General features: G+C 44.6%; 1 protein-coding gene across 1 annotated transcript in view; it reads left to right on the top strand.

Annotated features, from left to right (window-relative positions):
- ACSBG2 (acyl-CoA synthetase bubblegum family member 2) overlaps nucleotides 1–12,680 on the top strand; it is an 86,287-nt gene extending 73,607 nt beyond the window's left edge. The window contains exons 13-18 of the mRNA XM_027970669.3: nucleotides 896–1,113; nucleotides 3,375–3,514; nucleotides 3,604–3,850; nucleotides 4,539–4,647; nucleotides 12,242–12,343; nucleotides 12,547–12,680. Coding sequence (XP_027826470.2) covers nucleotides 896–1,113; nucleotides 3,375–3,514; nucleotides 3,604–3,850; nucleotides 4,539–4,612 — 679 coding nt within the window. The 3' untranslated portion in view covers nucleotides 4,613–4,647; nucleotides 12,242–12,343; nucleotides 12,547–12,680. The remainder of the gene's footprint in view (nucleotides 1–895; nucleotides 1,114–3,374; nucleotides 3,515–3,603; nucleotides 3,851–4,538; nucleotides 4,648–12,241; nucleotides 12,344–12,546) is intronic.
- The last annotated feature ends 912 nt before the right edge of the window (nucleotides 12,681–13,592 follow it).

Below are 13,592 nucleotides of genomic sequence, written 5' to 3'. Positions count from 1 at the left end.
CCACCAACCCTTCTAACTGCCAATAGAAGAGATCTCAGCCAGGTGGAAAGAAAATACTTCCTTCTCTGCATCCTAAGACCACTCTCCCAAGTGGCATCACTAGCGAAAGGAATTTCATGAAAATCCAGATTTCACTAGCGCTCTGTCCTGTGGAAGTAACTATAAAGAGACTCTGGCTGGTCATTTTACCTAAAATCAGCTGTGCTGGTCACTGCATTCAGGGCAACATTCCTGTTTTCTAGAGAGGGTTTTGTTGCTGGGGTTGGTTGGTTTTCTTTCTTTCTTTCTTTTTTTTGCCACTCCATGTGACTTACGGGATCTTAGTTCCCCGATCAGGGATGGAACCCAGACCCTCGGCAGGGAAAACATGGAGTCCCAACCACTTGGCCACTGGGGAATCCTGTTGCTGTTTTTAAGCTGGGAAGTCTTTCTGCCATGTACATGAAGATAAAACCAACCTACAACTCCACTGGGCTTCCCAGTTCACCAGTGAAAGTGTCACTCAGTTGTGTCTGACTCTTTGTGACCCCATGGACTATAGCCCATCAGGCTCCTCTGTCCATGGGATTTCCCAGGCAGAAATACTGGAGTGGGTTGCCATTTCCTTCTCCGGGGATCTTCCTGACCCAGGGATCAAACTTGCTGTCTCCTGCATCACAAGCAGATTCTTTACCACTGAGCCACCAGGGAAGCCCGGTTCACCAGGTTTTTGGGAATTTAACTCCCTTGGTTAAATTCCCAGCCCTCTCTCCACTCAGCCAACAGTCACAAGCACCCACTGGGTCCTGGGGAGGATGCAGCGGCAGCTCCGGCCCAGGCCAGCTGAGCTGGTGGTCAGGAACCGGGTGACCTCAGCCCCTGAGCCTCAGTCTTCCTCCCTCCTGTCCCCTGGCAGTTCTGGCAAAGTTGTGACAGGGTGTAAGAACATGCTGTACCAGCCAAGCAAGGATGGCGTGGGGGAAGTCTGCCTCTGGGGCCGGCATGTCTTCATGGGTTACCTGGAGCAGGAGGACGCGACCAGGGAGGCCATTGACGAGGAGGGCTGGCTCCACTCTGGAGACCTGGGCCGCATGGACAACCAGGGCTTCCTCTTTATCACCGGCCGCATCAAAGGTACTGGGGCTGGGTTCCCAGGGGCCTCCAACAAGCAGGCCAGCCTTGAACACTGAAGGCTCTGCCTTTCCACCTTTCCACCTTTCATGGGGATGGGTGCTCACACAGATGTACAGGAACACCCCAGCCCATGCACTGTCCAGCCCAGTGCTATCCCTGTGCCCAGCATCTGGCCCTCAGCAAGATGGAGCCAGAAAAGAAGCCTGTACTGGGCCTCAAACCTCTGTTCCCTCCCCTGTCATTTACAGATAACAGTAACTACAGAGTTATCATGATTAAATGAAATGATACAGAACAGGGATCAGCCAACTTTTCCCATAAAGTTGGTCACTGTTTTAGTCACTAACCTGTGTCTCTTTTGTGACCCCATGGACAGCAACCCGACAAGCTCCTCTGTCCATGGGGCCCTTTAGGCAAGAATACTGGAGTGGGTTGCCATTTCCTTCTCCAGGGGATCTTCCCGAGCCAGGGACAGAACCTATGTCTCCTGCTTCTCTTGCATTGGCAGGAAGATTCTATACCACTGAGCCACCAGGGAAGCCCTAAAGGGCCCATGTATAGATATTTTGGATTTGCAGGATACAGGGTCTCTGACATAGCTGCTCCACTCGACTGCTGTGGGACAAAAGTAGCCGCAGTTGATGTCCAGACCTGTGGTCGTGGGCAGGCACTAATACAAACATCATAGGGTTTTCACGTGCCACCAATATTGCTCTTCTCTGGATTTCCTTCCAACCTTTTAAAAATGTAAAAACTTTTTAGCTCGTGGCCTTACAAAAACAGGCAGAAGGAGCACTGTGGAATTTAGCCCCCAACCTCTGATGTAGAGCATTTGGCATGGAGCCTGACATAGGCTGTAACTGTTCAGTAAGAGGGCTATGTTACCATTATTTCTGTGATAAGCAACAGAAAACCCTTCTTAAACAGGTTTGAGTGGAAAAGTAAAGCTGCTGGCTCAAACTGTAAAGTCCAAAAGTGCATGCTTCGGGCATGGCTGGATTCAGGTCTCTTTATCCTGTGACCAAGGTCCCCTCTGTATTTACACCATTCTTGTTTATTTATTCATTTATTTCTTTGTCTGCATCTGGTCTTAGTTGAGGCATGCGGGCTCTTTGTCATGTGGGCTCAGTAGTTGTGGGGCTTGGTTGCCGCATGGCATGTGGGGTCTTAAGTCCCTGACCAGGGACTGAACCCACATCCCCTGTATTGGAAGCTAGATTCTTAACCACTGGACCACTAGGGAGCTCCCTGATGCCATTCTTGAGGAGGCTTTTCCAACTTGATGACAAGATGGCTGCCAACAGTCTAGGCTCATTGTTAACACCCAAAGGTTGAGGAAGAGTGTACTACTCCCAACAGCGTCAGCAAGTTTTATGTCTGATTCTCACTGGATCTTCCTGGGTCAGTATCCCATCTCAGAATGAATCACTGTAGAGGATGGAATACACTGACTGGTCCGATGTGGTCACAGGCTCACCCCAGCAGCCCACTCCCTCCCCAGACCACACAGAGATGGAGGGTAGTTCTCTAAAGAAACTCGAAGGACGGAGGAGTCACTGGGCAGACAGTATCACAGATGTCCATCATGGGCCCAAACAGATCATTCCTAGTGCTACAGGGACCTCAGCAGAGGTGACTGCAAGATCAGGATGGAATGGAGAGAGTCTGGGTGGGTGGGACAGGAAGCAGCAAGTGTCCCAGGATGGAGGAACAAGTGAAGACTGTGTCTCGGGCAGGAGGAGGAGCTCCTGAAGGATTTTAGGCAGTGGAAGACAGTGACACAATCCTTTAAGAGCCTGCCAAAACTAGGGAGACACCACACACCCCTGGGAGGAGCCTGGACTTGGGATCTTTGAAAGTTGCCAGACAATGGGAACAGCAGGAGACAGAGAGTCAGGGCATGGTCAGAAGCTCTTGACTATTCTCCAGGCAAGGGCATACCAGAGGGCCTGGATCAGGGCACAGGGGACCAAGGAACAGGCCAGGAGTGGACAAGATGCTGTCCAAGTGGAATACTCAGGATGTGGACGCTCGATGGGAATCTGAAGAAGATGGGGGAGGAGGGGCAGAGTGACTCTGGGTCTGGGGCTTGGAGGGGGACATGGAGAACAACCTGGCCAAGGGCAGGGGTGCTCCTCTGCCTCTGGGGTTTTTCGGGGGAGTGGTGGTTGCTGCTGACACCTGGGCCCCTCTGATCTGCAAAGGCACGGGGCCCCTGGGCTGTCCTGGTTGGACCCACCCCCAGTCATGCCTCGTTTCAGAAATCATCATCACAGCCGGTGGCGAGAATGTGGCCCCCGGTCCCATCGAGAACCTGGTTAAGGAGACGATCCCCATCATTAGTAATGCCATGTTGGTGGGCGACAAGGCCAAGTTCCTGAGCATCCTCCTGACACTGAAGGTAACGTGGGTTTTCCAGCAGGTGGGAAGCTGCATCTTGGTCCCTGGGGCTGGATGCTAGGGGTTGTGACAGGGGTGTCGCGGGGGCAGTGCGAGGTTGACAAAATAACTGGAGAGCCGCTGGACATGCTGAACTGGGAGGCGATCAAGTTCTGCCAGGAGGTGGGCAGTCAGGCGACCACGGTGTCTGAGATCCTGGAACTGCGAGACCCCATGGTCTATGCGGCCATCCAGAAAGGCATCAGTGCTGTCAACCAGAAAGCCATCTCCAACGCACAGAAGATTCAGAAGTGGGTCATCTTGGAGAAGGACTTTTCCATCAGTGGCGGAGAGCTAGGTGAGTGGCCTGGAGAGCTTCGACGCTTGGAGGCTGGTCCCCTGATGGTGTCCAGGGCCCTGTGGGTGCTGAGGAGACACGTCTTATTCTGGGAGTCAGAGGGTCTGTGGGACCAGCTGCCGACCGAGGGGTGGCTACCCGGAGGGAGATGGTGTCCACCTTCCCCCGATCCCACCCCCAGCAGTTGCAGACTCTGATGTGCCAGGGAGGCGAGAAGACTGGGCAGTGTAGCAGGTGTGACAGTGGGCTAGACGGGTGATGGGTCAGGGGTCAGACAGCAAGCTGCTTTGGCCAGAAGGAACTGGGAAGTCTGCTCTCAGGAAGTGGTCCTTAGGGTAAGACTCAGAGGATGAAAAGGAGCCTTTTGGGCAAACAATTGAAGGGGAATGATATTCCTGGCTGAGGGGGCAGCAGGTACCGTGGCCCTCAGGCAGGACGGTGCCTGGAGAGTCGTGGGAACAACTGGGAGGCCTGTGAAGTCAGGGTGGAGAGAGGTCACGTTCAGCTGTAGTAAGGAGTTGAGATTTTATTCCCAGAAAGGGAGCTGTGTGTGTGTGAAGCAGAAGATGAGGGCATGGCCAGCCACCAGCCCAGCCCCAGCCACGAGATCCTGCCACCTGGTCACGCCCAGGGTACACGGACTCTTATTTCACCCCCACATCTGAACTGGTTTTTGCTTTCTGGGCAGGTCCGACGACAAAGATTAAACGCCATTTCATCCTCCAGAAATACAGAAGGCAGATCTACAGCATCTACCAGTGACGGCGTTGGCGGAGCAGGGCCTGGCTGCCCTGATGGTGAGACCGGCTTGGCGGGCTGGGCCACAGAGGAGTCCAACACAGGTGGTCTCCACACGTGCACGCATGCTCAGCGGCCGTGGGCTCTGGATGGTGTCTGCCCTCCACTCACCCTCCACCTAGGTCCCAGTGGGGCGCACCTGCTCCTTCCTGCCTGGCAGTCATCTCTGTTAGCTGTTCTTCCTGCCTTTTCCACTCGTCTGGTAGAGGGAGCCAGGCAGCCTTTGCATCCCAAAACCAGAGCCCAAATGTGAAATGCCCAAATGTTTCCTGGTGGCTTCTCTGTAGAAGCCCTTTTGTCAGAAACTGCTGTGGGAGGCAGGTGGGGGGAGTTCTACTGGCCGGAAGCCCAAGGAATGAGGTGTGACGGCCCATCCCAGCAGAGGCACGCAGGCCTAATTTTGGGGCTGCGCTGGATCTTTGCTGGTGCCACGGCCCATCCCAGCAGTGGCATGCAGGCCCAATTTTTTGGGCTGCACTGGGTCTTTGCTGGTGCCACGGCGCATCCCAGCAGTGCACGCAGGCCTAATTTTGGGGGCTGTGCTGGGTCTTTGCTGGTGCCGAGGGTTTTCCTAGTCGCAGTGCTCAGGCTTCTCTTGTTGCAGAGCGTGGGCTCTAGAGTGCGGGCTCAGCAGGGCAGGGGGACAGGCTTACTTGCTTGGCGGCATGCGGGATCTTTGGGGACAAGGGGTTGAACCTGTGTCCCTGGCATTGCAAGGTGGATTCGTAACCAGTGGACCACCAGGGAAGTGAGGGACAGAGATTTGAGCTTTTCCCACTGCCCCCTGCACCATCCCTTTCCCCAAAGTCCTTCTCACAAGGAGCCTCCACGATGCCAGGAATCACAGGTAGGGTTTTAGAAACCCAGCACGACGCATGGTGTGGGCAGAGAGGTGGACACATCTTCCGTTGTCCCAAGACCTACCTATAATTCTCTCGTGGTCAAACCCTTCTGCTTGGATGCCCTGTGCTGGTTTCCCAGGACTGCCACAGAAGACAGTTCTGCAGGCCCAGGGCTTAAACAAGAATCTTTCCTCAGGGTCCTGAATGCTGGAAGTCTCCCCACAGTCAAGGCTGGTTGGCTCGGTTGGTTCCTTCTGAAGCCCTTCTCCTTGGTTTGTGTGTGCGTGCTAAGTCACTTCAGTGCAGGTCTAGAAATCAGTATACTATACTATTGGAGGGCAGCCTAGACAGGTGAGGTAACTGTGACTCCCAGCGAGGGAAAGGACTCTGACAGCAGTGACTCAAGAAAAACAGTTATTATTCTTATGTTTTGACTTGTTCTGTAGAGTCTTTTGGAATTTTTTTGTTTTGTTTTGTTTTTTTCCTACCAGCCCGTTGCAGATGTTGACTTTATTGGCACTATGAAATCTAATTAAGCTTTTTTTTTTCAGTCACACTTTTTATTGTTGTTATAAACCTCTGCCTCTATGTTGGGCTTTTGCAGTTCTGTGGAGTTTTCTTTCTTCTTTTCTTTTTTCTTTAATTTTAATTTTTTATTTAAAAAATCTATTATTATTTATTCCTTTGTTTGCTTTTCCTATTGTTCTTTCCCCCTTGCAGTTAATCTTTAATATATACAAATCTTTATCTACCTCTATTTAACTTTGCATATCTATTCTTCCTTTCCTTTCCTCTCAACGTATTTGTTAGTTTTGTTTTCATTGCTTCATTGCCCACTTGGCACCTTGCTTTAGTTTTGTTTTCCAGTTTGTGCTTTAGTTAGTTTTGTTCTTAACTGGTAAATGTAATTTTTGGTTTCTTTGTTTGCCGGATCAATATATTGTACTTTATTTTTGTTGGGCTGTTTTGATTTTGCTAATGGGTATATAGGTATATGCATATATTCCACTATTTTAATTATTATTTGCCTGGTTTTGTAACTGCCATTTGTCTGGATTTCATCTTTGGTTTCTCATTTTTGGGTATTTGTTTTAATCTCACTTAATGCCATAACAAACCACTTGTGGAATCTTCATTCCTGACCAAAGATCAAGCTCTGAGCCTTTGGAGTGGGAGCAGTGACTCCAAGACCCTAGACTACCAGAGAACAAACCCTAGGGATTATCAAATAGTGAGAACTCACACAAAGGAAACCACCTGAATACAAGACCTGGCATCACTCAACCACCAGTAGCACCCTGTGCAGGACGCCTCATCTAAACAACAAACAAAACAAAAATACAAACCCAATCATCAGCAGACAGGATCACCACCTCACTCAGCCTTGCCCATCAGAGGGAAAACAAACAAACAAAAACTCAGCACAAATCTCACCCTATACTAAGCTTACACAAACCACTAGACCACCTTGGGAGGGCAGAAACCAAAAGGAAGCGAGAATTTAACCTTGAAGCCTGGGAAAAGGACACCTCAAACACAGTAAGTTAAAAAAAAAGAAAAGACAGAGAAATACTACACAAATGAAGGAACAAACTAGAAACACAAATGTCCAAATAAATGAAGAGGAAAGAGGCAAACTACCTGAAAAAGAATTCAGAATAATGATAGTAAAGGTGATCAAAAGCCTTGAAAACAGAATGGGGAAAATGCAAGAATCAATTAACAAAGACCTAGAAGAATTAAAGAATAAACATACAGAGACAAACAACACAATTACTGAAATTAAAAATACTCTGGAAGGAATAGCAGACTATCTAAAGCAGAAGAATGAATTGGTGAGCTGGAAGATAAAATGGTGGAAATAGCTTCTGAAGAGCAGAATAAAGTAAAAAGAATGAAAATAACTAAGGGTAGTCTCAGAAACCTCTGCAACAATATCAAACGCAGCAACAATCGAATTATAGGGGTCCCAGAAGAAGAGAAAAAGAAAGGATATGAGAAAATATTTGAAAATTTCCCCAACGTGGAAAAGGAAATAAAAGTCCAAGAGGCACAAAGAGTCCCATATAGGATAAACCCAAGGAGAACCATACCAAGACACATATCAATCAAACTAACAAAGACTAAAAGAAAGAATATTAAAAGCCACAAGGGAAAAGCAACAAGTAACATACAAGAGAAAGCCCATACGCTTAACAGCTGATCTTTCAGCAGAAACTCTGCAAGCCAGAAGGGATGGCAGGATATATTTAAAGTACTGAAAGGGAAAAATCTACAATCAAGATTATTGTACCTGGAAAGGATCTCATTCAAAATTGATGGAGAAATCAAAAGTTTTTCAGATAAGCAAAAGTCAGGAGAATTCAGTACCATCAAACCAGTTTTACAACAAATGTTAAAGGGACTTATATAGTCAAGAAATACAACAGAAGAAAAAAGATCTACAAAATCAACCCCAAACAATTAAGAAAATGGCAATAGGAACATATATATCAATAATTACTTTAAATGTAAATTGATTTAATGCTCCAACCAAAAGGCACAGACTGGCTGAATGGATTCAAAAACAAGACCCATATATATGCTGTGTACAAGAAACCCACTTCAGACCTGAAGACACATATAGACTGAAAGTGAGAGGATGGAAAAATACATTCCATGCAAATGGGAAGCAAAAGAAAGCTTGAGTAACAGTCCTCATATCAGACAAAATAGACCTTAAAATAAAGAAGATACAAGATATAATGAAGGACACTACATAATGATCAAGGGATCAATCCAACTGGAAGGCATAGCAATTGTAAATATCTATGCATCCAACATAGGAGCACCTCAATACATAAGACAAACACCAACAGACATAAAAGGAGAAACTGACAGTAACACAATAATAGTAGGAAACTTTAACCCCCCACTGACTGGTCATCAAAACAGAAAATTAATAAGGAAACACAAGTCTTAAATGATACATTAGAGGAGTTGGATCTCATTGATATCTTCAGGAGATTCCATCCAAATAGAGAAGAATACTCCTTCTTCTCAAGTGCACATGGAACATTCTCCAGGATAGAACACATCTTGAGTCACAAATCAAACCTCAGGAAATTTAAGAAAATTGAAATCATATCAAGCATCTTCTCTGACCACACCACTATGAGATTAGATATCAATTACAAGAAATAAAAACTGTAAAAAACACAAACACATGGAGATTAAACAATACGTTTCTAAATAACCAACAGGTTACTGAAGAAATAAAAAAATTTCTAGAAACAAATGACAATGAAAACATGACAACTCAAAACCTATGGGATGCAGCAAAAGCAGTTCTAAGAGGGAAGCTTATAGCAATTCAATCCTACCTCAAGAAACAAGAAAAACATCGAACAGACAACCCAGCTTTACACCTAAAACAACTGGAAAAAGAAGAACAAAAAGAGCCCAAAATTAGAAGGAAAGAAAGAATAAAGATCAGAGCAAAAACAAATGAAAAAGAAATGAAAGAAACAACAGTAAAGATGGATAAAACTAAAAGCTGGTTCTTTGAGAAGATAAACAAAATGGACAAACCTTTAGCCAGACTCATCAAGAAAAAAAGAGAGAAGAATCAAATCAACAAAATTAGAAATGAAAAAGGAGAGGTTACAACAGACAATGCAGAAATACACAGGATCATAAGAGACCATTATGGTAACAACTCTATGGCAATCAAATGGATAACCTGGAAGAATTGGACAGATTCTTAGAAAAGTTCAATCTTCCAAGACTGACCAGGAAGAAATATGAATTATGAACAACCCAATTACAGCACTGAAATTGAAACTGTGATCAAAAATCTCCCAAAAAACAAAAGCCCATGACCAGATGGCTTCATGGGAGAAGTGTATCAAACATTTAGAGAAAAGCTAATGTCTATCCTTCTAAAACTTTTTCAAATAATTGCAGAAGAAGGAACACTTCCCAACGCATTTTACAAGGCCACCATCACCCTGATACCAAAACCAGACAAAGACAACATACACACAAAAGAAAATTATAGGCCAATATCACTGACGAACATAGATACAGAAATCCTCAACAAAATTTTAGCAAACAATTCAGCAACACATCAAAAACCTCACACACCATGATCAAATTGGGTTTATTCCAGGGATGCAAGGATTCTTCAAAATATGCAAATCAATCAATGTAATACATCATATTAACAAACTGAAAGATAGATGCAGAAAAAGGCTTCGACAAAATTCAGCACCCATTTATGACTAAAATTCTTCAAAAACTGGGCATAGAAGGAACCTACCTTAACATAGTAAAGGCCATATATAATAAGCCCACAGCAAAAATTATTCTCAGTGGTGAAATACTGAAAGTATTCTCCCTAAGATCAGGAACAAGACAACCGTGTCCACTTTCACCACTATTATTCAACAGAGTTTTGGAAATCCTAGCTACATCAATCAGAGAAGAAAAAGAAACAAAAGGAATCCAGATCGGAAAAGAAGTAAAGGTCTCACTGTTTGCAGATGAGATGATACTATACATAGAAAACCCTAAAGATAGTACCAGAAAATTATTAGAGCTAATCAGTGAATTTAGCAAAGTTGCAGGATACAAAGTCAATACACAGAAATCACTTGCATTTCTATATACTAACAGTGAAAAATCAGAAAGAGACATTAAGGAATCAATCCCATTCACCATTGCAACAAAAGGAATAAAACATCTAGGAATAAACTTACCTAAGGAGACAAAAGAACTGTACAAAGAAAATTATAAGACACTGATGAAAGAAATCAAAGATGACAAAAAGATGGAGAGATATTCCATGTTCCTGGGTAGGAAGAATCAATATTGTGAAAATGACTATACTACCAAACTCAATCTACAAATTCAGTGTGATCCCTATCAAATTACCAATGGCATTTTTCACAGAATTAGAACAAAAAATTTCACAATTCATATGGAAACACAAAAGACCTTGAATAACCAAAGCAGTCTTGAGAAAGAATGGAGCTAGAGGAATCAACCTTCCTGACTTCAGGTTATACTGCAAAGCTACAGTCATCAAGACAGTATGGTTCTGGCACAAAAATAGAAATATAGACCAATGGAACAAGATAGCCCAGAAATAAACCCATGCCCCAGGTACCTTATTTTTGACAAAGGAGGCAAGAATATACAATAGGGCAAAGACAGCCTCTTCAATAAATGGTGGTGGGAAAACTGGACAGCTGCATGTAAAAGAATGAAATTAGAACACTTTATAACACCATACACAAAGATAAACTCAAAATGGATTAAAGACCTAAATTTAAGACCAGAAACTATAAAACTCTTTAGAGGAAAACAAAGGCAGAACATTCGATGACATAAATCAAAGCAGGATCCTCTATGACCCACCTCCTAGAGTAACGGAAATAAAAACAGAAGTAACAAGTGAGACCTGATGAAACTTAAAAGCTTTTGCACAGCAAAGGAAACTATAAGCAAGGTGAAAAGACAACCCTCAGAATGGGAGAAAATAATAGCAAATGAAACAACCGACAAAGGATTAATTTCCAAAATACACAAGCAGCTCATGCAACTCAATACCAGAAAAACAAACAACCCAATCAAAAAGTGGGGGAAGAGACCTAAACAGACATTTCTCCAAAGAAGACATACAGATGGCTAACAAACACATGAAAAGACGCTCAACATCTCTCATTATTAGAGAAATGCAAATCAAAACTCAATGAGTAACCTCACACTGGTTAGAATGGCCATCACCAAAAAGTCTACAAACAATAAATGCTTGAGAGGGTGTGGAGAAAAGGGAAGCACGCCTACACTGTTAGTGGGAATGTAAATTGATACAGCCACTATGGAAGACAGTATGGAGATTCCTGAAAAAACTAGGAATAAAACCACCACATGATCCAGCAATCCCATTCCAAGGCATATACCCTAAGGAAACCAAAATTGAAAGACACACGCATCCCATTGTTCATTGCAGCACTATTTACAATAGCTAGAACATGGAAGCAACCAAATGTCCATCGACAGGTGAATGGATAAAGAAGTTGTGGAACATATACACAGCGGAATATTACCCAGCCATATTGAGTTAGTTCTAATGAGGTGGATGAACCTAGAGTCTATTATACAGAGTGAAGTAAGTCAGAAAAAGAAAGATAAATATCATATTCTAACACATATATATGGAATCTAGAAAAATGGTACTGAAGAATTTATTTACAGGGCAGCAATGGAGAAACAGACATAGAGAATAGATTTATGGACTTTGGGAGAGGAGAGGAGAGGGTGAGATGTATGGAGAGAATAACATGAAAACTTATATGACCATATGTAAAACAGATAGCCAACGGGAATTTGCTGTATGTTTCAAGAAACTCAAACAGGGGCTCTGTATAAACCTAGAGGGGTGAGATCGGGAGGAAGATAGGAGGGAGTTTCAAAAGGGAGGGGATATATGTATACCTATGGCTGATTCATATTGAGGTTTGACAGAAAACAAGAACATTCTGTAAAGCAATTATCCTTCAATTAAAAAATAAATATTTTTTTTAAAAAGGTAAATATCAAGTTCAAGTCCACTGGAGAGGAATTCAATTTTTTTCTTAATTTCTAAGTGGATCTGTTTATTCTGGAACAGCTCTATCTTACAGTCCCTGGGTGAAAGGGTGTCAGGGAATGAACACACATATACCAAGGGTCCCCATGTGAGAACTTATCTTTCTTCTCTCTCCAGCCTGCAAGAGGAAGACCCCATTACAGGGACTTGAGTCTCTTGTGTTATTAAGAAGCCACATTCCCTGGGCGTCAGTCTCTTTGTCATCTGCCTGTGGAACAGGTAAACACTCTTGGGCTGGCCATACCTCTTGAAGCGACAAGGTCAGCATAGACCTTGGAATTCCTACAAGCCTTCGGGGCGTGAGCCTGGGGAAACTGATGAGGGGGGCCCTGAAGAATTGCCTGTTCAGAAGAAAGATCTGACCTGGTAGGTTTCAACTGCTTTTTTGTTTTTTTTTTTTGTTTTTTTTCCCCTCTCCCCAGAGGACTGGCAGAGACACCAGAGAAGAAAAGCCCGGTTTGAAGAAGAAACCGGGCCCCCAAACCCACTCATCTTCCTGGAAGCAACTTAGAAACCTGTCTGATGAGTTCTGACAATAAAGCTCTCTGGCGCCCCATGTCCTGATTTTTGGCCAGATGTAGACAGCTTGTCCTTTGTCACGGAGCTCAGATTCTGGGTTCAGATTCTGACTGGCTGTGTGAACTCACATGTCTGAGTCTTGGGAGAGGGTGAGCGCAGGCTAAGTCGCTTCAGTCGTGTCCGACTCTTTCCAACCCTATAGACTGTAGCCTCCCAGGCTCCTCTGTCCACAGGATTTTTCCAGGCCAGAACACTGGATAATTTCCTCCTCCAGGGGATCTTCCCAACCTAGGGATCAAACCCGCATCTCCTGCACTGGCAGGCGAGTTCTTTACTGCTGAGCTACTAGGGAAGTTCCAATAACTGTGATTTTTTCTGAATTCCATCTTCTGGGAAAGATGAGTCTGCTGTTGTCATAAGATGTGAGACAGCAGCAGCTTGAAAGAAAATAGAACCTTCTTCCTCTCTCAATAGTCCATGTATGGACAAACCAAAACCGATACGGCACACACACAGTATCAGTTCCTGAAAGGATATCAGTACAGGTGAGAGTGCGGAGGGGACATCTCCCAGCATATAGAGGGACCAACCAAGAGGACAGGAAGAAAGAAACTTCCAGTGTCCCCTTCAGGTCCTAGATACCCAGAGGCACTCCTTTTTTTTGTTTGTTTCCTCTTTAAAATACCAAATGATAAATCGATCAGAAATGTATAGACATTCTCCTCACAAAAGAGCATCTGACAGAGATAAGGCTAAAGCCTTCCTCAACAATTTGTACGTTTTTCTGCTTTTACTATGTAAGTATGGTCAATCCTCTTTATTTGCATGTTCCATATTTACAAGTTTGCCTGCTCACTGAGGACTTCCCATGTGGCTCAGACTATAAAGATAAAAATATGCCTGCAATGCAGGAGACATGGGTTCGATCCCTGGGTTGGGAAGATTCCCT

Source organism: Ovis aries, chromosome 5 (assembly GCF_016772045.2).
Source record: "Ovis aries strain OAR_USU_Benz2616 breed Rambouillet chromosome 5, ARS-UI_Ramb_v3.0, whole genome shotgun sequence".
Taxonomy (NCBI): domain Eukaryota; kingdom Metazoa; phylum Chordata; class Mammalia; order Artiodactyla; family Bovidae; genus Ovis; species Ovis aries.
This window is presented reverse-complemented; position numbering and strand designations above follow the sequence as displayed.